General features: G+C 41.5%; 1 protein-coding gene across 2 annotated transcripts in view; it reads right to left on the bottom strand.

The window, feature by feature from the left end:
- Positions 1 to 25,682, bottom strand: part of ATP6V1H (ATPase H+ transporting V1 subunit H) — a 158,018-nt gene that overhangs the window by 32,786 nt on the left and 99,550 nt on the right. For both annotated transcript variants that reach the window (XM_040433044.1, XM_040433045.1), the window contains exon 13: positions 22,313 to 22,414. In XM_040433044.1, coding sequence (XP_040288978.1) covers positions 22,313 to 22,414 — 102 coding nt within the window. The remainder of the gene's footprint in view (positions 1 to 22,312; positions 22,415 to 25,682) is intronic.

Below are 25,682 nucleotides of genomic sequence, written 5' to 3'. Positions count from 1 at the left end.
TTACATCGTGAAACTCAGATCCGACAGTATATTCTAACACAGAGGCGTTCCCATAGTGATGGGGACGCTTCTAGTTAGAATATACTACAAACTGTGTACATGACTGCCCCCTGGCAGCACCCGATCTTTTACAGGGGGCTGTGATCAGCACAATTAACCCTTCAGGTGCTGCACCTGAAGGGGTTAATTGTGCGTATCATAGCTCCCTATAAGAGATCAGGGGCTGCCAGGCAGCAGGGGGCAGACCCCCCTCCCTCCCCAGTTTGAATATCATTGGTGGCCAGTGTGCGGCCTCTGTCGGCCCCCCTCCCCCCCTCTATTGTAATCTCATTGGTGGCCAGTGTGCGCCCCCCCCCCCCCCCCGGCATTGTATTAATATCATTGGTGGCCAGTGTGCGGCCCCCCCCCCCCCTCTATTGTATTAATATCATTGGTGGCCAGTGTGCGGCCTCCCCTCTCCCCCCCCCCCCCCCCCTCCGATCATTGGTGGCAGCGGAGATTCCGATCGGAGTCCCAGTTTAATCGCTCTGGGGCTCCGATCGGTAACCATAGCAACCAGGACGCTACTGCAGGCCTGGTTGCCATGGTTACTTAGCAATATTACAATATTAGAGGCATCATACTTACCTGCTGGCTGCTGCGATGTCTGTGTCCGGCCGGGAGCTCCTCCTACTGGTAAGTGACAGATCATTAAGCAATGCGCCGGGGGAAGGGCCGCACACTGGCCACCAATGAAATTACAATAGAGGGGGGCCGACGGAGGCCGCACACTGGCCACCAATGAAATTACAATAGAGGGGGGGAGGGGGGCCGACGGAGGCCGCACACTGGTCACCAATGATATTCAAACTGGCGAGGGAGGGGGGTCTGCCTGCCCCTGATCTCTTATAGGGAGCTATGATATGCACAATTAACCCCTCAGGTGCAGCACCTGAGGGGTTAATTGTGCGGATCACAGCCCCCTGTAAGAGATCGGGTGCTGCCAGGCAGCAGGGGGCAGTCATGTACACAGTTCTCAGTATATTCTAACTAGAAGCGTCCCCATCACTATGGGAAGGCCTCTGTGTTAGAATATACTGTCGGATTTGAGTTTTCACGAAGTGAAAACTCATCTCTGAAAAAGCTTTTATGCAGACGGATCTTCGGATCCGTCTGCATGAAAGTAACCTACGGCCACGGATCACGGACGCGGATGCCAATCTTGTGTGCATCAGTGTTCTTTCACGGACCCATTGACTTGAATGGGTCCGTGAACCGTTGTCAGTCAAAAAAAAATGCGGCTGCAAAACTGTGCATTTTCCGATTTTTCCACGGACCCATTAAAAGTCAATGGGTCCGCGAAAAAAAAAAGGAAAACCGCACAACGGCTACGGATGCACACAACGTGCGCGCTTGTACAGGCGGCGCATGCGCCGGACTCAAGCGCGATCCTGTAACTGAATCGCGCGCGAGGAAGAGAAGACAGGCAGGCATCGGGGACGGCGCATGCGCGATTCAGTTATCTATAAAATGTACTGGTAATAGTTTATTAAGTGAAATCCAGGTGAAAGGTTCGCTTTAAAGCTAAATTCAGAATTATTCTGATTTCCTTACTAGACTGCAATGGGAACTTTCTTGCACACTATAGCAAAAAGCACTAGCTTCTCTGGTGGCTGGGACGATGGGATAGTGCATAGGCATACAATAGCTCCCGGCCACCTCATATCTGCACTGCATCGGTGGCCGTAACCTCTGGAAACAAGCAGTGTATAATGCATATAGTAAAATAGATCAAGCCAGCAATATGGACAATCACAATACAAGGCACTTACTAATATATTAAGTTTGTTTACATGATAATTGTCATTTGCTGAAGTGAGACATTTCCTTTAACACCTTAGGGCTCTTGCCATTTTTCCCTTTAAGGACCAGGCCATTTTTTGCAAATCTGACATGTGTCACTTTATGTGGTAATAACTTTAAAACGCTTTTACTTATCCAGGCCATTCTGAGATTGTTTTCTCGTCACATATTGTACTTCATGATGGTGGTAAAATTGAGTTAAAAAAATTTTTTTATAAAAAAAAAATCTAATTTAAAATAAAATTTGAAAAAAGTAGCAAATTTCCAAATTTCAATTTCTCTACTTTTATAATAGATAGTAATAACTCCAAAAATAGTTATTAATTTACATTCCCCATAGGTCTACTTCATGTTTGGATCATTTTGTGAAAGCCATTTTATTTTTTGGGGACATTAGAAGGCTTAGAAGTTTAGAAGCAAATCTTGAAATTTTTCAAAAAATTTCCAAAACCCACTTTTTATGGACCAGTTCAGGTCTGAAGTCACTTCTTACATAATAGAAACCACCCAAGAATTTCACTTTTTTGGCAGATTTGCCATTTTAATCATTTTTTTTCTGCTAACAAAGCAAGGGTTAACAGCCAAACAAAACTCAATATTTATTACCCTGATTCTGTCATTTACAGAAACACCCCATATGTGGTTGTAAACTGCTGTACGGGCACACGGCAGGGCGCAGAAGGAAAGGAACGCCATATGGTTTTTGGAAGGCAGATTTCACTGGGATAATTTTAAGCTGCCATATCACATTTGAAGACCCCCTGATGCACCCCTAGAGTAGAGACTGCCCCAAAAAATTACCCCATTTTAGAAACTACACATCAAGGTATTCAAAACGGATTTTTACAAACTTTGTTAACCCTTTAGGTGATCCACAGGAATTAATGGAAAATGGAGATTAAATTTCAGAATTTCACTTTTTTGGCAGATTTTCCATTTTAATCCATTTTTTCCAGTAACAAAGCAAGGGTTAACAGCCAAACGTAACTCAATATTGATTACCCTGATTCTGTAGTTTACAGAAACACCCCATATGTGGTAGTGAACTGCTGTACGGCCACGCGGCAGGGCGCAAAAGGAAAGGAACGCCATATGGTTTTTGGAAGGCAGATTTCACTGGGATAATTTTAAGCTGCCATGTCACATTTGAAGACCCCCTGATGCACCCCTAGAGTAGAAACACCCAAAAAAAAAATTACCCCATTTTGGAAACTACGGGATAAGGTGGAAGTTTTGTTGGTACTATTTTAGGGTACATATGATTTTTGGTTGCACTACATTACACTTTTTATTAGGCAAGGTAACCAAAAATAGCTGTTTTGGCACAGTTTTTATTCTTTGTTATTTACAGTGTTCATCTAACAGGTTAGATCATGTGGTATTTTATAGATCAGGTTGTTACGAACGCGACAATACCAAACATGACTACTTTTTTTGGGTTGTTTGTTTCAGTTTTACATAAAGCATTTTTGAAAAGCCATAGTTTTTTGAAATTTTGGGCAACTATCTTATGTAGGGGCTAATTTTTTTCAGTATGAGATGATCGTTTGGTACTATTTTAGGATGCATATGACTTTCTGATCGCTTGGTCTTACACTTTTTGTGATGTAAGTTGCCAAAAAAATGGCTTTTGACACCGTTTTTATTACAACATTTTTACAGTGTTCACCTGAAGGTTTAGGTCATGTGATATTTTTATAGAGCAGGTTGTTATGGACGCGGTGATACCTAATATGTATACTTTAAGTTTCACACAATAATATTTTTGAAACAAAAAAATAAATCATGTTTTAGCGATTCCATAGTCTGAGAGCCATATTTTTTTTATTTTTTGGGCGATTGTCTTAGGTAGGATATCATTTTTTGCGGGATGAAGTGACTGTTCGATTGGTACTATTTTTAATCGCTTGGTGTTGCACTTTTAGTGGTGTAAGTGTTCACCTGAGGGGTTAGGTCAAGTGATATTTTTATAGAGCTGGTCGATACGGACACGGCGATAACTAATATGTCCACTTTTCTTTTTTTCCCTATTTTTTACTTTATTTTGGGAAAAGGCCGCTTTTTTATTTTTTTTACTTGAAAAATTGTTTTTGTAAAACTTTCATTTTATAAACTTTTTTTTTCCACTTTATTATTTGTCCCACTCTGGGACTTCAACATTACAGGGTCTGATCCCTGTTTCAATGCAGCACAATACATCTGTATTGAACTGTTAGTGTCTTAAACTGTAAGATGCTAACCGTTGCCTAGGAGACCCACCCTGGGGGTTGGGCCTCTTAGGCCTCCGTACATGCCGGGCCCCAAGCCTTGGAATGGCTTGGGGCTGCCATGGCAACCATCGAGTCCCTGCCACTGCAGCGCAGGGACCCAATGGATGAGGTGAGGGAGCGCAAACCTCCCATATGCCACGGTCAGTCCATTGGCATCAGCATCATCACCGATACTGGTGGATGCAGCAGGGATCCGGCTGTCAGTAACAGCTGAATCTCTGCCGCTGATTGCGACCCCACACGCGGGGGGGGGGAGGGGGGAGAGGAAGGACCGCAGGACGAGAATGCTCGTCCTGGGGCACTAAGTACCAGCTCTTTAGGACGGGCATTCTCGTCCTGGGTCCTTAACATGTTAAACAAAAACACTTTGGACAATAAAAAAATAAATGTGTATCTTTTCATAAACAGGATAATAAACTAAATAGACAAAACTATTCTCCCTCTCTTCTAGCACATCATTTAGATAGCATTTCCAGCAAATATTTAAAAAAAAACTTCCATTTGTGCACAGCAGCTTTTCCCATGAGAGCCAGTAGATGTTATCTGCCATCAGCTATTCTTAATGCAAATCGGAAACTGCTAAAGTAAAGGGTTAGCATTCCACTGGCACAAATGTGGCTTATGTTTACTTCATCTTCAATGTGAAGGCACATTATCTAGAATCTCATACAGTGACTATAAATAATCGTTTATAAACAGCTGTAGAATGAAATTTTATTTTTTAAATCAGCACAATTTCTCCTATTGCAATAGATGTCAGAAATGTAAAGAGATTATGTGACATTAGAAAAAAAAAAATGTTTATTGACAAAAATAAATCCCAACACTCATTCTACCTCAACAGTAAAAAGAAACTAACTAGGAGGGCACAAATCCCGGTACTTGAATTTTAAAAATGCTATGTTAAGCCACGTTAAGGTCTTCACTTTAGAGATGAGCAAACCACAGATGATTCATTTCGTTTGAAGTTTGCCAAATTTATTTAAAAATTTGGTTTGGGTACGAGCATACATCCATCACCTGTATAGCAAAAACACCTTCAGCAAATTTTATTTCCCCATTTTGATTCAATGTCATATGAACCAGAGAGACTTCCAAAGTAACATTCAACTAAAAGCAAGACAAGAGAATTACAACATCCTACAAAACTTATACATCTCTCAATGAAACATGCAAGCTAATTCTCTTTTTAGGAGAACAAGAGAACCAGAATGACTCAAGATAAACTCATCTTACTTGGTTGACTTGCCTTGTGGGGTTCTCTTTGGGGTGCTCTCTATCATTAGAGAGACCAAGAAATATGCATGACTATTGTATGCCTGGCAAAACTATTCCTGGTTTCTAGGAAGAGTATATCATATATCTTAATTCTTCTGGCATTAGAAAGGATATCCCCTCTTTTCTTTTTTTGTCAGGCAAGCTAATTTGTATACCTTTTGGCTTTCTGGGAAAGAAATTCAAATTTGCTTTTCTTCCAAAACATAAAAGAATGCTAATCTTTTCTCATATTAGCCGAATTAAGATATGTGAATTGCATATACTCTTCCTAGACACCAAGAGTAGTGTCGCTTGGCAAATATACTGTTAAGAAACACACATTTGTGTACTAGGCTCGCTCGCTCTCAATCTCAAAAAATTCTGGATGGACCGAATCCAAACTTTCAGAAGTTCGGACCAAATGCTGAAACAGTTTACTCATCCTTCACTTCATGACATAAGCTGGGAACAACTACTGTCAAACAATAATACAGATTCTAAATGGGACAGCTTTAAAACTACTTTAAGTAATTACACTGAAAAATGTATTCCTATAGGTAGAAATGACTTCACATGGCTACAGATACTGTTAAAAAAGCAAAAAAATTGCCTAAAAAATACTAATTCTTGCGGGTTAAAAGGTTAAAAAAAAAAAAAAAAGTAAACAGTTAATAAAGACTCTTTAGTGGCTAGTCTAGAGCCAAGAAACTAGCACAAGGAATATGGGGTATCCATTTTAAAAAGGGCTCTAGGTCTTCTCCAGGTAATTAGAGTCCGCTACATTTAATTTTTTTTTTGTTTCAATGGAAAAAGGTGCATTTTTTTACTTAAAGGGTTTATATTATTTAATAGAACTAACTTTTTAACAATTTACCAGTTCTACAAGGGGACATTAACAAGTAATCCTTTTATGGCTTCTATAATACACTGTACTGCTTATGCAGTACAGTGTATTATACTGTCCTGTATTGACAGACACCAGCAAGCTGTGTCACAGAAGCAACACAGCAGGCAGATCTGGGGACTTCATCAGGCCCCAGGCTGCCATGCAAAGACATCGGCACCCCGTGATCTCATTTGTGCCAATGGGAGACGGAGGGAGTTCCCTCCCTCTAAACCACTTAGATGCCAGGGTAGCTCTTGACCACGACATCTAAGGGGCTAAACTGCCCAGATCAGCACTTTTCCCAATCCAGGCCGTTAAAGCAGGAGCCCGGCTCTCCACTGTATGGGGGACCAGCACTTAGACTAAAGCGCCGTAAAAAGGTGGCAGCCCAGCCTAAGGCCCGTTAGCGACCGCTGTAAAAAAAACATTTGGCAGTCACTAACAAGGCTTCTTCACAATGACAGCTGTCAATCTGTGGAAAAGTTCCCTCAGAAGGTTGTCACAGCAGGAACAGTTGATTGCTTCAAAAAAGGTTAAATGATTGGAACAACCTAACATTAAAAACTTATGCAAACTTATTCTGAATGTTGATCTGGTCTCATCACCACTTGCAACCCCTTTAACTGCCTGGATACCAAGCCAAAAAACGAAGATTTTACTTAAAAAGATGACAATTTTTTGCTTTGCACAGTGAATACTTTTAATACAAACAAACATGGCATGAATTAGCCAACAGTTTATCAAACGCCCTTTTGCCGACAGCACGTCTTTCTTCCCGTGTGAAAAGGGGACGCTCTGCTCACAAACAATGCAATTATGACAAGAGGGTTTTGAATGAACATTCAAGATTACAAAAACGACTGCTTGTTCAAATCTCTTCCAGTAATTGCCACATAAACATAAAAGCAAGCAAATGCCGATCAACTTCCTATATTATTAATCAGTGCGCGTTACAGCAGCTCATCTACATGTGTAAAGGGCCTTATGTGAACACCGCCACCGTGATGGATCTGCTGATGAAAATGAAAATGATGGAAGCACTGCAGTTTTCTAGAGATAACTACCTTTAAGATAGGGGGCACAGGAAATTAGGAGAAAGTACAAATTTCCGTTATTTGCAATGGAGAAAAAAACTTGTATACCATTTGCAACTATCGTATTGGATTTGCACAAACTGATATAATTGTGATTATCATGTGAGACAAAAGCGATTTCAAGCTACATAGCCCTAAACTTTAACTAAATGCCGACCTATATTTGTCCGGGCAGTCGGCACATATCTCTGCATGGATATTTTTAAATGTCCTTGCAGAGTCTGCAGCTGTGCATTAATCGTGCAGCTGCGGGAGTGGAAAGCCAGCTTTAATTGACAGCAGGGCTCTCCATAGAGAAGGCAGGGACTTTTTTTCACCATTCCCTGCCTTCCCCATTGATCTATACCCAGCGCAATGTCGCTTCCTGCTACAGTCCCAGTGGTCATGTAATTGCCAGGGCCAGGAGCTTGTGTAAGCTGCTAGGTCTTAGCAGACCCAGATTAGCTCTGCCCCTATTGGACTTGTAGGACTTTACGTGAGGCACGAAGCGTAAAATTAAAAACGAAGGACAAAATAAAAATAAAATACAACCACACACCACAGCTTCTAGCCCCGCCGAAAGCAACAACCCATACATCCCATATATCAAAATGATCATTATGGAAAGGGGACACAATTAAAACAAAAATTTTAAATGGTAAAAAGAGACTCCTTTTCCCTTTGTTAAATTTTCCTGGTTGTAAAAAAAATAATAATACTAATATAAAATGACATAAAAATAAAGCTCTATGGATCACCGAAAAAAGGCACAAAATGTACAAAACCGAAAAGGGAAAAAAAAAAGTCATGGCTTTCAAAGATGCATGCACAAAAAAAAATATGGAAATGCACATGGACAAAATTTTGCTCTTTGGAGTACGACTTTATTACTGAACCATACAATAATTCCCGGAGACAGAGATTTTTCTGTTAAATAGTGATTTATTGCTTAAAGAGGACCTGTCACCACAAAAGGCAATGCAATCTGAAAGCACCATGTTATAGAGCAGGAGAAGCTGAGAAGATATATAGTTTTTTGGCAAAAGATTCAATAAAACTTGTAATTTATACATTTATATCTCAGATTTTTCAACTTTCTGTGAACAGCATCAGTACAGGAGGTAAGTATTATCAGTGATTGATTGCATTTTGCGTGTATAAATGTACATAAGAGATAGCTGTCAGTCACTGATAACACCTCCTCCTGTACCGATAGCTGTTCACAGGAAGTGGAAAAAGCAGAGATATAAATGTATAAAGCTACAAGTTTTACTAAATCTTTTCCCACAAAACTACAGTACAGACCAAAAGTTTGGACACACCTTCTCATTCAAAGAGTTTTCTTTATTTTCATGACTATGAAGACATCAAAACTATGAATTAACACATGTGGAATTATATACATAAACAAGTGTGAAACAACTGAAAATATGTCATATTCTAGGTTCTTCAAAGTAGCCACCTTTTGCTTTGATTACTGCTTTGCACACTCTTGGCATTCTCTTGATGAGCTTTAAGAGGTAGTCCCCTGAAATGGTTTTCACTTCACAGGTGTGCCCTGTCATTAAACCTTGTTTGTTATGTATATAATTCCACATGTGTTAATTCATAGTTTTGATGCCTTCAGTGTGAATCTACAATTTTCATAGTCATGAAAATAAAGAAAACTCTTTGAATGAGAAGGTGTGTCCAAACTTTTGGTCTGTACTGTATATATCTATCTGCTCAGCTCATCCTAAACAGACAGTGTTTTAGGATTGCCCTGCATTTTCTGGTGACAGACTCTCTTTAAGGAGGCAGACAGTAGGTGTCACTTTAAAAGTAAAGGTTTGCTTCACTTGTGTATACGGTATAATGCCCCTTGCAGACGAGCGTGTCCGGATGAGTTGCAAATGCGTTCAGTGAAAAATGCGCAATTTTGCAGGCAACGTCATTCCGTTTCATCTGTGATCGCGTTCAGTTTTTATTGCGCGGGTGCAATACGATTTAATGTGTTTTGCACGCGTGTGATAAAAAACGGAATGTATACAAACAACATTTCTTAGCAACTATGTGCGAAAAACGCATCACATTCGCACTTGCTTGCGGATGCAATGCGATTTTCACGCAGCTCCACTCACTTCTATGGGGCCAGCGTTGTGTGAAAAATCGCAGAATATAGAACATAATGTGTGATGCGTGAGAACCAACGCACATGTACACAGCCCCATTGAAATAAATGGGTCCGGATTCCATGCAGGCGCAATGCGTTCGCATCACGGATTGCACCCGCGGCGGAATAGTAGCCTCTTTCACAAGAGCGAGTTTTCAGCGCGGGTGCGATGCGTGACATGAACGCATAGCACCCGCACTGAATCCTGACCCATTTATTTCAATGGGTCTGTGTACATGAGCGTTTTTTTTTTCATGCAGCAGTTCTGCGTTGCGTGAAAAACGCAGCATGTTCTATATTCTGCATTTTTCATGCAGCCCTGACCCCATAGAAGTGAATGGGTCTTCAGTGAAAAACGCATTGCATCCAGAAGCAAGTGCGGACGCGATGCGTTTTTCACTGATGGTTGCTAAGAGATATTGTTTGTAAACCTTCCGTTTTTCATCACGCGCGATAAAAACGCATCAAAACGCATTGCACCCGTGCGGAAAAAACTGAACGCCAGACAAAACGGACAGAATTTGCTTGCATAATGATGCGAGTTTCACTGAACGCATCCTAATCCGTGACGCTCGTGTGAAAGAGGCCTAATTGTATTTCACTATTCCATCCATGAACGGAGACCGTGACACTGGTAATGTAATGAAACAACATATATGGAAGCTTTCCAGGAATTTACTGTACTTCCTACAGTAACAGTTGTGTATACACATGGAAACAAAAGGCTGAACAAGTCATTGATTTGTACTCATCTTAAATGAGGAAGAAAAGAGCATAATAAGATACTGTACATTGTAAGCAAAGAGGAAAATCTGTTTATAGTTGTTTTCTGCACTAGTTATCTCTTTTGGCATGATATTTCATTAGATAGATAAGTCTCACATTTATTCATTTTGACTCACGTACAGTAGGGTACATGGATCTTTAAATGCAGAGATATTGTGTTATTCTACTGTCTATGGAGCTGCTAGATTGTCACCAAACAAATTATGAGAAATACAAATCTGACAGATTGAATATTTTCTGTCACTAGTGTTTGAGACTGGAGGATCGGGGCACCTGCCTTCCATTCATCTTACCCATATGTCAATTCAAAAAAGCAGGAACACCAAATATACTGTAAAAAACACACAAAAATAAAAACATTTTTAGCAATCCCTCTATCACTAAAAATGTTGATTCTGGCTGTAAGGCAACTGGCTGTAGCAGATGCCCTGCCCCAAAACCTATTTGCCAAGATGGAAGGGAACTGGAAGGAACTGTTTTAGAAGCTTGTAGGACATTCTGGATATTCACACAGACACAGTGGGCTTTCCGTCATTATTCACTTAGGGTATATGTTCACATGACAGATTTTGAAATCTGTCTACAAAATTCAGCGCAGAATCTGTGAATGTTTTTTTTTTTAAGTGTTTTGTCTTGCGGTTATTGAATATGTTTTTTTTTTAACCAATGGGTGTTGTAAGGGATCGCTCTCTTACAGGGAGTCGGCAATGGCAGACTTCTCATTAAACAATAGGTTTTCAAGTCCAAACAGTGCTTTATTGTGTCACTTTAAGCAGTACAGATGATCTTTCCAGTTATAACGTCACTGGGTGAGGTTCCAGTACCAGCACCAGAAAGCATAAATACAAAATAAACACCTGCCCGTCTGGCCTCTAACTAACATATAGGTCTCTATCTCACCTTTAAGTCCCTATTCACACCAGGATATGGATCCAGCTTCACTCAGCCTCACAGTCTGCCAGTTACCAAGTCTTTTAATCACGCAGGACTGTTCCCTGGGGTATATCTCTCCACAGACTTCCCACCACACTGAGGATTGCCGCTGACTTTTAAATGAGAACCATGGACATGGGCCACCTATGAAATCTAGAGTAGATCGTGGGGAATAAGCACCCACCCAGCTCTATGCTTATTCCCAATAAAGCCAGGCGCGGATTAGCTGAAACCAGCTACGCTAAGTAATAGGGATGGGCGAATCGACTCCTCTGCTAGAATACTGTACAGAGTAGGAGCTCCGTACAGTATTACAATGTATTGGCTCTGAAGAGCCAAAGTTATTACTAAGTGAAGTCTCGCGAGACTTCGGGTAATAACTCTAAAAATTAAATTTCTACTGTAAAAAACCTTCTACCGAACTCGGGTTTGGTTCCATGTGGTACCCTGAGGTTTTTTACAATAGAAATTAATTTTTTTAAGTTATTACCTGAAGTCTCGTGAGACTTTGCGACGTAATAACTTCAGCTCATCGGAGCCCATATCTTAACGAAGTTTTATGCAAACTGACTTCGGATGTTTCATCCGAAGTCGATTTGCTCATCCTTACTAACAACAGCATCCACTAACTATGCCAATAGACACACTAGCTACTGGCTTTTACTCCACCACTCCGCCTTGGTGACACGTCTCAGGTGAAAACACCGCAAACCATGGCATGCATCTCCTCTAATAGGTTTCCTGCGCCATTCTAGGAGACACATACCTTCCCTCATATATGAGGCCAGTCACTGCCTCACAGTGTTTACTTAAATACAAAACTGCGGTTTTTGACCAAAAATTGCACACAAAACATGCAGACACGTACGGTGTGTTTTTCTAGCTTCCTATTCTTTTCAATACGAGAATCAAGGAGGATTCCAAGCCAAGATTGAGCTTGATACTTTTTTCCATGCGTCTTGTGTACACGTGAAAAAAAAAGGCAAATGCTGTCTATCATTAAAATTAATAGGAAGCTGTTTAGAGGAATTTTTGCTGTGTATTCTGAGTGGAAAACTCACGAAAAATAGCACCAAAAAACTGTGTGAACTGGCCCTTAGGGTACCTGCACATTGTGCAGAATTGTATGCAGAAAATCTGCATGAATTCTTTTTGGTGCGTTTATTTGCTGGTACTGCATTATTTCCACATGAACATCCTCGAAGAAAAAACACACAATCAACATCGTGTGCAGATTATTTCAAGACAGAAAATCTATGTTGCTTTTCATGCGTATTTGCAAAAATAGCAATTGTTAGAGCTCATGCACAGGACCGTGTGCATTTTGCGGTCTGCAATAAACACGGATGATGTACGTGTGCATTCCGTATTTTGCGGAACGGAACAGCTGACCCCGTCCTTGTCTGTAATGCGGACAATAATAGGACATGTTCTATTTTTTTGCGGAACTGACATACGGAATGCACACTGAGTAACTTCTGTTTTTTTGCTGACCCATTGAAGTGAATGGTTCCGCATATGGTCTGCAAAAAAAAAAAAAACGGAACGGGCGCGGAAAGAAAATACGTTCATGTGCATGACCCCTTACTTGTGGTTTTTGGTGTGCATTTTCCGCAGATCCCACCCTTGCATTGAAAAGAGAAAACCACACAAAAAAAATAAATCATACAAACGATTGACATGCTGCGGAAGTCCGCACAATAGGTCAATTTCCGCATGGAAAAAAAGCAAAATGTATATGACATTTGTCTAATCTCTTACATTGTGCTTCTGGTACTGTACTATGCTGTTTTTCCTGCTCAAAAATCCCCATGGAAAAAAAAACGCACATATTCCATCGTGTGCAGGTAGCCTTAGGCCTCTTTTACACAAGCGAGTTTTACGTCAGGGTGCGAGGAGTGAAGCAAACGCATAGCATCCGGACTGAATGCTGACCTATTCATTTCAATAGGTCTCTGCACATGTTTTTCAAGCATCATTTGTGGAAAAAAAATTGCATGTTCTATATTCTGCGTTTTTCACGCAGCTCTGGCTCATAGAAGTTAATGGGGCTTCAGTGAAAAACAGATTGCTAGGAGATGTAGATGTTATTCTTCAGTTTTTTTTCACGCGTGTGAAAAAAATATCAAAACTGATTGCACCCACGAATAAAAAAACTGAAAGACTGAACGCAATCGTAGACAAAACGGACTGAACTTGCATCCAAAACCATACCCTATCTGGGCATATCGAGGGAGTAGAGAAGGTTCAAGCCCAAGGGCTAGTAGTATTTCAAAGTTTGTGTTTACATCTTACTAAAAGGTGAACTTTTTCATTTTCTTTCTCTTTTTCTTTACGGTAAGAACAGTGAGAATATGGAACTCTCTGCCTGAGGAGGTGGTGATAGTACAATAAAGGAATTCAGGAGGGGCCTGGATGTATTTCTGGAGGGTAAGAATATTACAGGTTATAGTTACTAGAATTCTGGAACGGTCATTCCAGGGAACTATTCCGATTACCCGATTGGAGTCGGGAAGGAATTTTTTTCCCCTAAACAGAGAGAAATTGGCTTTTTTGCCTCCCTCTGGATGAACTTTACAGGATAATAGGCTGAACTGGGTGGACATATGCCTTTTTTCAGGCTTACAAATAGGGCTGCAGCTATCGATTATTTTAGTATGCAAGAATTCTGCAGATTAATCCAATGAGTAATCGAGTACTCTAATAAGAAAAATAGTAATTAAAAGAATGTTACCCTTTATAAAAAAAAAAAAAAAAAAAAAACTCATCAGCCCCCCCATGCCGTGATCAGACCCCCCTGCCATTAGTCCTCAGTGCCATAAGCCCCCTCCATGCCATTAGGCTCCCCCAGTGGCATCAGCCCCCACATGCCATCAGCTCCCACCAGTGCCATCAGTCCCCACATGTGCCATCAGCTCTTCCTAGTGCCATCAGTTACTCCCCCTGTGCCACCAGTGAAATACTTACCTTTCCTGCCAAGTGCGCTGATGACACTCCACAGCTCTTCCAGTCTCTTCTTCATGCGCTGTACTGTCCTCCTGACGCCACAAAGTGTCCGGTCATAGTGCACGCTTACGTGCACTACATCCTGACTAGGTCTGTACGTGAGGAGGACAGTACAGCGCGGTGCCGGCCGGCGGGAGACAACGGAATGGTGAGTAATAGGAAGCGCCACACTCACGGTCTGTGGTCACATAGTACAAACAAATCCTCGACGCAAAAAACTTGCATCGTTGATTTTTTTTGGTGTCAAGTTACTCAATTGATTTGAGTAATCATTTCAGCCCTACTTACAAATTATGTTACTATGATATATTCCCCAGCAAATCAGAATGAAAGTAATACCCTGGTGGAAATATAGCACAGAGATATTAAGATTGCGGTTGTTTTTTATGAATAAGATAAGTGAATGGAAAAATTGGTGGCAATTTAAGTCACCCTACTTCTCTGGATTCTGAATACAGAATAGAAGCGCTGCTATAAAGAGTTTATAACCTTGTCTCTAGTAACTATAGAGATAGTACATGCTATGAAAAGGTGTGGATAGACAGGAGACCTTGGAGATATTGTTCAGGAACATATAGAATGAAGAAACGTGACTAAATAAAAAAATGTAGTAGGGAATCTTAAGACAAACAAAGCACAGATCCAGACAGTACGTGTTGGGTTTTCAATAATGAATTTAAGACATGAGAGATGACCCCTTCCCACAGTGCTGGGGCTTTCAGCAGATCTCTGCAGATCCCACTACTAGCAAACGGATGATATTTCCGCGGTAAGCCATGGCCAGCCAGGCTTGGTAGTATTACATTACCTGGCGGCCACTGAGATTAATGGTTGTCTAAGTCATACAAGGAGAGTTCAAGTTTATCACAAAGGGAGCTTCTGGCTCAAAGAGGGGAGTCCCAAGCCGGGGAACCTTCCTCTCGTGAATTCATATGCCCTAATAATTTAGATTTTTCATTTAGCGGCCCACAAAAAAGTTTCGCCTCTCAAATATCTAGGCTTAGGAGCCAAAGGTGCCCACAGAATTAATTTTTAGTCTGGATCCCTCATTTCAAGTGTGCTTGTTTGTTGTTTCCATAACTCCCATAGACTTGAATTGAAAGAGCTGTGCAAAAGCATGGCAAGCTCTCCGCTCCTTTTCTATCTGAAGCCTTTGACTACTACCTTAGATTGCAAACATTAGTCAAAGTCACCCAATGGGCATGATCTTAGTCGGCAGCCCCCCTACCTAAGAGACAATTACGATGTGTTCTTTGGTTATGTAGCGATACTCTTTAATTAGTTTTTGGACATTAAATCTGCTTACAGTATTAGCAGTTTTAAAGGCAGTATATAGTGATGACCTATCCTCAGGATAGGTCATCAATAACTGACCGGTGGGGGCTCTGCCACGCAGCACCCCCACCGATCAGCTGTTTGTAGAGAGCGCGGAGCTCCATGTGGGAGTAGTGCTCGCATGGAGGATAGGTCATCTATATATACTGCCTGCACAACCCCTTTAAGTTTTACTTTTGCCATTTTTATATTTCTTCAGATAGTAAAGTGCTGTAGAATATGTTGGTGCTATTGAAATAAGGATAGTGATACTGTACCCTCTAATTTTCTTTTACTATATTTTTTTTCATAGCAACTTTTATTCTCATACTAACATTTAAATTACGATTCAAGTCTGAAATTTCTATTATATTGAGCTCCATCTCCAGACTATTCTACCATGTGCAAGGAATATAGAGAGGATGTTTTTGAAGGTGAAAAACAATCATTACAAGGAAATTGAGCATCTTATCTCTCATTTCTGCAGCGCCATTCAGCTGCTTTCAGCACTTGCTTTCTCCCATTGTTCACCCCCTATTCTAAAATCACTGACAATAAAGTGAAATAGTTTTCTATCACACCGTTTTTACCCTGTGCAATAGAAACAATGCTTGCAGAATGCTTTAGATGTCCTTATATTTTTAACCCTTCGCCTAGTCTTTAGCACACATCTGTCCATCTTCCGTCATTTGTAAGTAAAAGTATAATAAACACATCAATAATTACAATATAATTAAAAACGTATTCCAGCACATTAAAAACACTGCCTCATGACATGCAAATGGAAAAATAAATGACATACTCGCCTCTCTAATCCCTCACTGCTGTTGTTACAATAGTGCCTGGATCCCAGATGTGCTCCGCTTCCAGCTGGTTCTTGACATGGCAAGAAATGGCTGTAAATGCCGCTCACCAATCACCAATCCCTGATGTGTTGGGAACAGGAGCAGAAAGTAAAGCACAGCAGGGACCCTGACACTGTCGAAACAAAGCAGCGGGGGGATTGGAAAGGTGATTATTGTAAAAAAAATTATAATAATAATAATAATAATACACAAAACAGTGGATAGTTTTCTGGATATAATTTCTTGACATCACTGTGTATTGTACTTCCTGTCCTTGGGTTTTAACTTCCTCCTTTGTTTGGTGTTTCGGCACAACGCACAGCCTTGCTCGACTTTCTCAAGGTGGCCATATGCATTAGTCTACGGTTGATCAAAAGGGACGATTTCACCCAAACTAACGTTTGCAGATTGAAATTTAACAATGAACGATCGTTTTAGCTGACCGTTGACAGAGCATTATCGTCTGAAAAAGAAGTCAATCGCAACTTTCCTCCGACGAAAAATCTTTAGTGAAAGAATGTTCCCAGAAAGATCATTTGTCCATGGCTGTAATGACTAATGTGGACTAAAATGTGCATGGCCTTGTCTGCAAAACGAATGTTTACCAGATGTTCAGCCATCAACCAAGTTCGATCTAGTTTGTATGGACACCTTTAGTCAGACGATTTACTGCGGCCAGGGAGGGAATGGGATGAGTGACTGAAATAGAGCATTACACTGGTAAGTTCAATGCTCTTCAGTGAGCGTCTTTATCTAGGCCCATAGAGAGAACAATCAAGCTACTATACAGTTATCCCAAGTCTACACATAATATTATGATGAAAACTACCCTTCAGATAACATCTTTCCCTCACAACAGCATTAAAATAACAATGGGATCCCTACCTACATGTGCGTTTTATCTCATTATGATGACTGCTACAGAAGTACAGTATTTTGTATTACATTTTTATAGGCATAGTACTTACGGAGATGAAAAAAGGGCAAAAACTCTAAAGAAAAATGTTTTCTACGAAAATTTAGTTTAATAAAATACACCTTTCTGATGGAAGTGTCCCTTTAAAAAAAAAAAAAAAAAATCATTAAATCAACTCCAAAGGAAACACATATACTCGGGATGGTGCTCTAGTAAGTTATAGGGAGTTGTACTCATTCGCCATATACATGGCACTCGCTAATCCCATCATGGCCAAGTATCGATTGAATGAACAATTCTGTACATAAGGCAGGGCATAAGGGCAATTGCCCTGACAATAAAAACCAAAAAGTACTGGCTCTAGAACCTTACCCTTAGGGCTCATGCACACAACCGTATGTATTTGGCGGCCCGCAAAAAACGGATCAGCAAAAAATACGGACGACATCTGTGTGCATTCCATATTTTGCGGAACGGAACAGCTGGCCCCTAATAGAACAGTACGATCCTTGCCCCTAATGCGGACAATAATAGGACATGTTCTATTTTTTTGCAGAACGGAAATACGGAAACGGAATGCGCACGAAGTAACTTCATTTTTTTTTTTGCGGACCCATTGAAGTAAATAATTCCGCATTTGGTCCGCAAAAAAAAAAACGGGACGGACACAAAAAGAAAATACGTTCGTGTGCATGAGCCCTTAGGTCAGAGTTTTGTTCAGTATTTGGTCAGTTATTTCCATCAGTGATTGTTAGCCAAAATAAGGTTCAGGTCAAAAAACGGGTGCAAATCTTTCCATTATACCTCATCTCCTATTGCATTTTTACAAGCCTGTCCACAGCTGCCTGCAGGGCCGGTGCCACCTGTAAGGCGACCTAGGCAGCTGCCTAGGGCGCAATTTAGCAGGGGCCGCCGGAACCGTCCTAGTTAAAATAATAAAAAAAAAACATTTGTTATGTGGCTGGCGGCGCCCCTCATTCTCCGCTGCGGCTCTAGTAAGCAGGGTCGGCGCGCCGGCCCGCAACTAACTATAGGCAGGACTGTGGACACGTGTCACACGGAGATGAGCGCTTCCATTGTGGAAGCGCTCATCTCCAGTCATCTGTATCACCGTCCTCAGGACGGCGATACAGATGGCTGTGCAGCAGGGCAGGGGAGGGAGAGGTGTGTTCCTTCCCCTTCTTCTGATAGGCTGCCGGCCTAGTGCCTGCAGCCTATCAGAGCGCGGCGCGATGACGTCATCGTGCCACCTGAGCCGTACAGCGCGGGACACAGGCCAGAAGGGGCCTGCATCGCTGACATGGAGGTAAGTATAAGTGTTTTTTTGTTGTTGTTGAGGTTGTCGTCAATACTGGTGGCTACTGGGCTGGCACATGATGGGGGGCTCTGGCTACTGGGACATGATAGGGATAGGGGGGGCCCTATGGCTACTGGGACATGATAGGGGTGGCCCTATGGCTACTGGCACATGTTGATGGGGGGGGGGGGCTCTGGCTACTGCCACATGATATAGGGGGGGGGCTCTGGCTACTGGCACATGATATAGGGGGGGGCTCTGGCTACTGGCACATGATCTAGGGGGGGCTCTGGCTACTGGCACATGATCTAGGGGGGGCTCTGGCTACTGGCACATGATCTAGGGGGGGCTCTGGCTACTGGCACATGATCTAGGGGGGGCTCTGGCTACTGGCACATGATCTAGGGGGGGCTCTGGCTACTGGCACATGATCTAGGGGGGGCTCTGGCTACTGGCACATGATCTAGGGGGGGCTCTGGCTACTGGCAAATGATGGTGGGGGGGCTCTTATTACTGGCACATGATTGGGGGCATCTATGAGAGCACATTTTACTGGCACATTATTGGGGGACATCTATGGGGGGACTTCTTACTGGCGCATTGGGGGCACTTCTTACTGGCACATTATTGGTGGGAACTATAGGGGCATCTACTGAGGCCACAAAGAATAGCTATTTTATATGGGGGCTCTGTATAGGGGCATTTTATACTGGGACACATTGTGGTGGGTACTATGGGGAAGGTGGGAGAGGAGTACTATGGGGTCATCCACGGGGCACTGAGAAGGGGTATTTTATACTTACAAATTATGGGGGACACTGAGGGCATCTACTGGGGCACTATATATGGCGCATTTTATACTGGTACATTATGGGGGGCACTAGGAGGAAGGGGGGAGAGGAGCACTATGGGGGCATTTACTGAGGGCGCTATGTGCCAGTATTTTATACTGGCACATTATGGGGGCATTATGGGGACATTAGCTCAACTGGGGGCATTACAAGGGGGTATTTTTTGCACTGTCACATTATAAGGAGAATTATTTCTACTGGGGGGGGGGGGGGGGGCATTATGGTGGGCTTTATTACTCCCCCATGGTATGACCCCCTAGTAGCAGCACCAGCCTCTCCCTGCTCTGCTATCCCTCTGCCCCTTCTCCAAATCCTTATTATGAAATCTTTCTCATTAGGATAAAACACAACATCAGTTCCGCCGAGCCCCCGGCCAAGTGTTGAAGTGGCGTCCGAGATCCCCAAGGGCCAAGCCAAGTAATTGTAAGTTTTCATATGAAATATGTTTACTAAAATAATAAACACATAACAATTTTTGTTTAATATTTTAGTCACCATGGTAATGGGGCGTGAACCTGTGAGTGATGAGAGGGGAAAAGTAATTGAGATCACATTATGAAAGTCAATGAATGATTGCTCATTCGACAGATAGTTTAAACAGTGAGGTGGCACATGCTGCCTTGGGCATCATTAAAACGGATGGCACTTTGATGCTACTAACAAAAGGCTGTGGAGATCTGTAAATATTTAGACTTTTTCAGACTGAATTTAATTAAATCAAAAGTCGTCTGACTTTCCCCATTACGGCTTTCTGTTAACTAAGCATCAACAAAATTATTTTTTCCCAGGCATTGGTGAGGATTCCAACTTAGGGCCACAAATGCCCGCATCTATTTTCTGTAATTCCCATGTTAGATATTATAGAAAACTTAGAAAATATGCAAAAAGTACTTTTGAACATAGGTTGGATGCTTTTATCTTCTGTCAATAACCCATAAAAGATACTTTCTTCCAAAAATCCCTAATATTTCTAAAACAAAATGGACATGCATTTAAGGGGTTGTCTGAGTATGTAAGGCCTCTTGCACACGAACGTGCATGAACACCCACTGTGGGGCAGCCGTAGATATCTTTTTGCGGAACAGAAGTACGGGCTGAAAACCCCACGGAAGCACTCCGTAGTGCTTCCGTACGGTTCCATTCCGTGCTTCCGTTCCACATCTCCGGACCCATTTAAGTGAATGGGTCCGCATCCATGATGCGGAATGCACACGGAACGGTGCCCATGTATTGCGGATCCACAAATGCGGTCCGCAAAACGGCCACAGAGCGCACACGTTCATGTGCAATAAGCCTAATACTGATGCCCAATCCACATTATGTGAATGCTGGAGGTCTGATCCCCAGCACTCCCACAGATCAGCTGTTCTAAGAGGCTGCACTTCTCCAGGAAGCACTGTAGCCTTCATACAGCTCACCAGGCACAGAGCCTACACTGGATAGCGGCTATGATTGGCATTGCAGCTCATGCCATTCATGTTAATGGAACTGAGCTGCGCCTAGTCCATGTGATCGATGAACGTGAAGATATTGGCCTAGGAAGCTCCGCAGTATCTTCAAACAGGTCAGCAGTGGTTCCAGGAGTCGGACCCCACCAATCAGATAATGTATTAATTCAATTTAACTTTAACCTTTTCATGACCAGGCCCAAAAAAGGCCTAAATGTGCAGGCAACTTTTTGTGATTTTGTGCATGTGGTGGTTTAGTGACCCTTTTGGGTTTCACTACCAAAATAATTTTTGAGATTTTTTTTTTTACTTGACACTTAGGACTTTTTATTAGAATGTTTTTTAGAGATTTTTTTTTTTTAGGTTTAATTTGAAGGAAAACCGCTAGTTATTATAAAAAAAATTTTTTATTATAGCTTATTTTTTTCTTAAAACTGACACAAATAAATTATTGCAATAAACATGTATAGGTTTGAGCGAACGGGGCGACTATGGTGACTGTTTGTTATAGACTGCATTTAATTTTTCTATTTTTTTATTTGTATTTTTCTATTTATTTTTGGCACACAGGCAGAGCTGACCACGGTCTCCGTAGACCGTGCAGCTCGGCTCCGGCGCCAGACACCTCCGACGGTCACGTGACCACAGAGACTAACAGAGGAAGCGGCTCAGCCTCTTCCTGCTCTCCCCCATACGCTCCTGTAGTGCTGTCCTCCCGCCTCAGGAGAAGACAGAAACCGTAATAAACCGCTCCTGTCTTCTCCTTGTATCACAGCCGGGACACGACCTACTCCTGCTAGATTGCAGGAGCTTTAATCCCAGCGCTGAGATTAAAGCGCTGCCTGAACGTTTATATACGTGCTATTTGCAAGGGGCATATGCAGATAGGACGTACTGTATATACTCAGTGGGCAGTCGGGAAGGGGTTAATGTCATACCAATACAAGGTTGTAAAATATAACAGAACAACATCATCCTACTTTTCCAATGCAGTGATGAATAAAAAAAATAAAAAAATAAAATAAAAATAAAAATAAAAATATATATATATATATATATATATATATATATATAGAATAAAAAGACAACAGTGCAAAGACAATAGACAAAAAATACTAAATATGTGCATATCTAAAATGAAAAAAAAGTGCAATTATGTACTCTGAAGAAATTAAAGTATAGGAGTTTTCTGTACATTAATTAAGGTATACAACATATGGAGATAAACCAGGTGTCCAATATATTAGGTATTACAAACACCATATAAACACAGCGTTACAGTAATTATACTAACTAGGTGTACAGTGCACATAGATAAGAACAAACTTAAATTCTATCCCAATACAGGTTTACAGCATAAAAGGTCACGTATGGAAAGGTAAACACTCAGACGACATTTTCAATGTCATAGTAAGGAGTCACTAGAACACGCTTACCTCTTTCCTCTTGGGTAATGTCGTACGTATTCTCCGACATCATGGGCAGCCACAGCAAGGACTTGTGGGTCATCAGAGACTTCCAAAAGCTTTGTTAGGATTCTACAAAATGGTTAGTAAGAGGAGAGGTCCATTTAAGAAGTCTTCAAAAGGATCTTGTTACCGGATGTCTACATCACACATTCATCAGGTCAATATTTTCTGAGCTTTAATATACAATATAACTGGTGCACTTAAAGAGGGCCTGTCACCTCTCCATAACTTTTTATTTTGGTTGCTACTTCTATTTCTCATAAAATCTAACAAAGAGTTATCAATTTATTCCTATTTAGGGGGAATAGTAGGAAAATGGCATTACACAGATCTAAGAAAAGATGCTGGAATGGTTATTACTCTGATCCCTGCTGGGCCTCAACTGATGACATTACTTTCATCAGTTCAGTCACCACTGAAGCCAGCGACTGGTTGCAGCATCACATCACTGCTGCAGGTCCAGCGGGGATCAAAGCGGCGGGAATGAGACCACCAGAGTGGCAGAGCAGAACATTTTAACGTGGAGCATCTTTTCTTTTTCTTAAATTATACACTGCCCTCGACATGATTTGAATAAATAGTATGTGTCCATTATACTCAGAGTTATCAGATACAGACATGTTAAAGGGATTCTGTCATCAGGTTTGGGGCTATAGAGATACGGACATGCACGGCTAGATCGCCGCTAGCATGTCCGCAATATATGTGTCCTATAGGGCTGTGTGGTTTTAATTTCTTTAAAAAAGGATTTTATAGATATGCAAATGAGTGTTGAATGTGTCAAAGGGGCTGCACTAACCTAACTTGTGCCCAGCCGTGCCCGCCTGTGTCTCCTCCTTTCATCAACGATAGATAGCCGTAATCTCGCGATGCATATCTATAAAATCCTTTTTTAAAGAAATTAAAACCACACAGCCCTATAGGACACATATATTGCGGACATGCTAGCGGCGATCTAGCCGTGCATGTCTGTATCTCTATAGCCCCAAACCTGATGACAGAATCCCTTTAAGACATGCAGTGAACACATCACCTTCTGTTCTCATCATAAAATTTCACTTTTAACAAATAAAAAGGACTACAGCTCAGAGTATGTCAGGTCACTGAAATGTTTTTTTTCTTTTTATAAAAGAACCTTAAACAGATCCTCCAGTCATTTATGATAAACCAGTTAGGGCAAGTTCACACTTCAGTTATTTGGTCAGTTATTTCCATCAGTGATTGTGAGCCTATACCAGGTGCAGGTTAAAAAACACAGAACAGGTACGGATCTTTCCATTACACCTTATCGCTGCGAGGCTTCATTCCTGGTTTTGGTTAACAATAGCTGATGGAAATAACTGACCAAATAACTGAGGTGTGAACTTAGCCTTACCAGTGTAAAAGCCCAAATGCAAAACTTTTTTCATATTCTTCATTTTATCTTCTCTATGTTGGTAGCTTGACCATTGCCATCAGAAATAACAATAAAAAGGTCTGTCAGTAGCTGAGGGATTTCGCCAAAATCCAAAAAAGGTGTCTTTAGACAAGGGAAACAGGTTATGAAAACAGGACAGAGTATACAGTGGTTGCACCAAGTTTAGCCCTGCATGACCATAGCTAAAGAATGCATATTATAGATCTTCCTTCAGTTATTGGTTATTAGCATCAAAACATTGAAAACTAAGTTAAAAGGAAAAAATAAAAATTAGAATGTGGTACCTTGGAACCTAACCAGTTCGGTAAAAGGTTCATTACAGTAGAAAATATTTTTTTTAGTTATTACCCGAAGTCTCGCGAGACTTTGCGAAGTACTAACTACGGCTCCTCGGAGCCAATACATTCTAATACTCCCGCTCCGTACAGTATTCCAATGAATTTTATCGACTTAGGATGTTTCATCCGAAGTCGATTCACTCATCCCAATTTATCACACACAGTCAGGTCCATAAATATTGGGACACCGACACAATCCTAACATTTTTGGCTCTATACACCACCACAATGGATTTAAAATGAAACAAACAAGATGTGCTTTAACTGCAGACTGTCAGCTTTAATTTGAGGGTATTTACATCCAAATCAGGGAACGGTGTAGGAACTACAACAGTTTGCATATGTGCCTCCCACTTGTTAAGGGACCAAAAGTAATAGGACATAATAATAACCATAAATCAAACTTTCAATTTTTAACACTTGGTTGCAAATCCTTTGCAGTCAATTACAGCCTGAAGTCTGAAACGCATAGACATCACCAGACGCTGGGTTTCATCCCTGGTGATGCTCTGCCAGGCCTCTACTGCAACTGTCTTCAGTTCCTGCTTGTTCTTGGGGCATTTTCCCTTCAGTTTTGTCTTCAGCAAGTGAAATGCATGCTCAATCGGATTCAGGTCAGGTGATTGACTTGGCCATTGCAGAACATTCCACTTCTTTCCCTTAAAAAACTATTTGGTTGCTTTTGCAGTATGCTTTGGGTCATTGTCCATCTCCACTGTGAATGAGTTCTGAAGCATTTGGCTGAATATGAGCAGATAATATTGCCCGAAACACTTCAGAATTCATCCTGCTGCTTTTTTCAGCAGTCACATCATCAATAAATACAAGAGAACCAGTTCCATTGGCAGCCATACATGCCCACGCCATGACACCACCACCACCATGCTTCACTGATGAGGTGGTATGCTTAGGATCATGAGCAGTTCTTTTACTTCTCTATACTCTTCTCTTCCCATTACTCTGGTACAAGTTGATCTTGGTATCATCTGTCCATAGGATGTTGTTCCAGAACTGTGAAGGCTTTTTTAGATGTCTTTTGGCAAACTCTAATCTGGCCTTCCTGTTTTTGAGGCTCACCAAAGGTTTACATCTTGTGGTGAACCATGTGTATTCACTCTGGTGAAGTATTCTCTTGATTGTGGACTTTAACACACATACACCTACCTCCTGGAGAGTGTTCTTGATCTGGCCAACTGTTGTGAAGGGTGTTTTCTTCACCAGAGAAAAAATTCTTCGGTCATCCACCACAGTTGTTTTCCATGGTCTTCCGGGGTCTTTTGGTGTTGCTGAGCTGACAGATGCGTTTCTTCTTTTTAAGGATGTTCCAAACAGTTGTTTTAGCCACGCGTAATGTTTTTGCTATCTCTCGGATGGGTTTGATTTGTTTTTTCAGCCTAATGATGGCTTGCTTCACTGAAAGTGACAGCTTTTGGATCTCCTCTTGAGAGTTGACAGCAACAGATTCCAAATGCAAATAGCACACTTGAAATGAACTCTGGACCTTTTATCTGCTCATTGTAATTGGGATAATGAGGGAATAACACACACCTGGCCATGGAACTGCTGAGAAGTCAATTGTCCC

This window comes from Bufo bufo, chromosome 5 (assembly GCF_905171765.1).
Source record: "Bufo bufo chromosome 5, aBufBuf1.1, whole genome shotgun sequence".
Classification (NCBI taxonomy): Eukaryota; Metazoa; Chordata; class Amphibia; order Anura; family Bufonidae; genus Bufo; species Bufo bufo.
The sequence above is the reverse complement of the archived record's forward strand: the minus strand, read 5'-3'. Positions and strand labels throughout refer to the sequence as shown.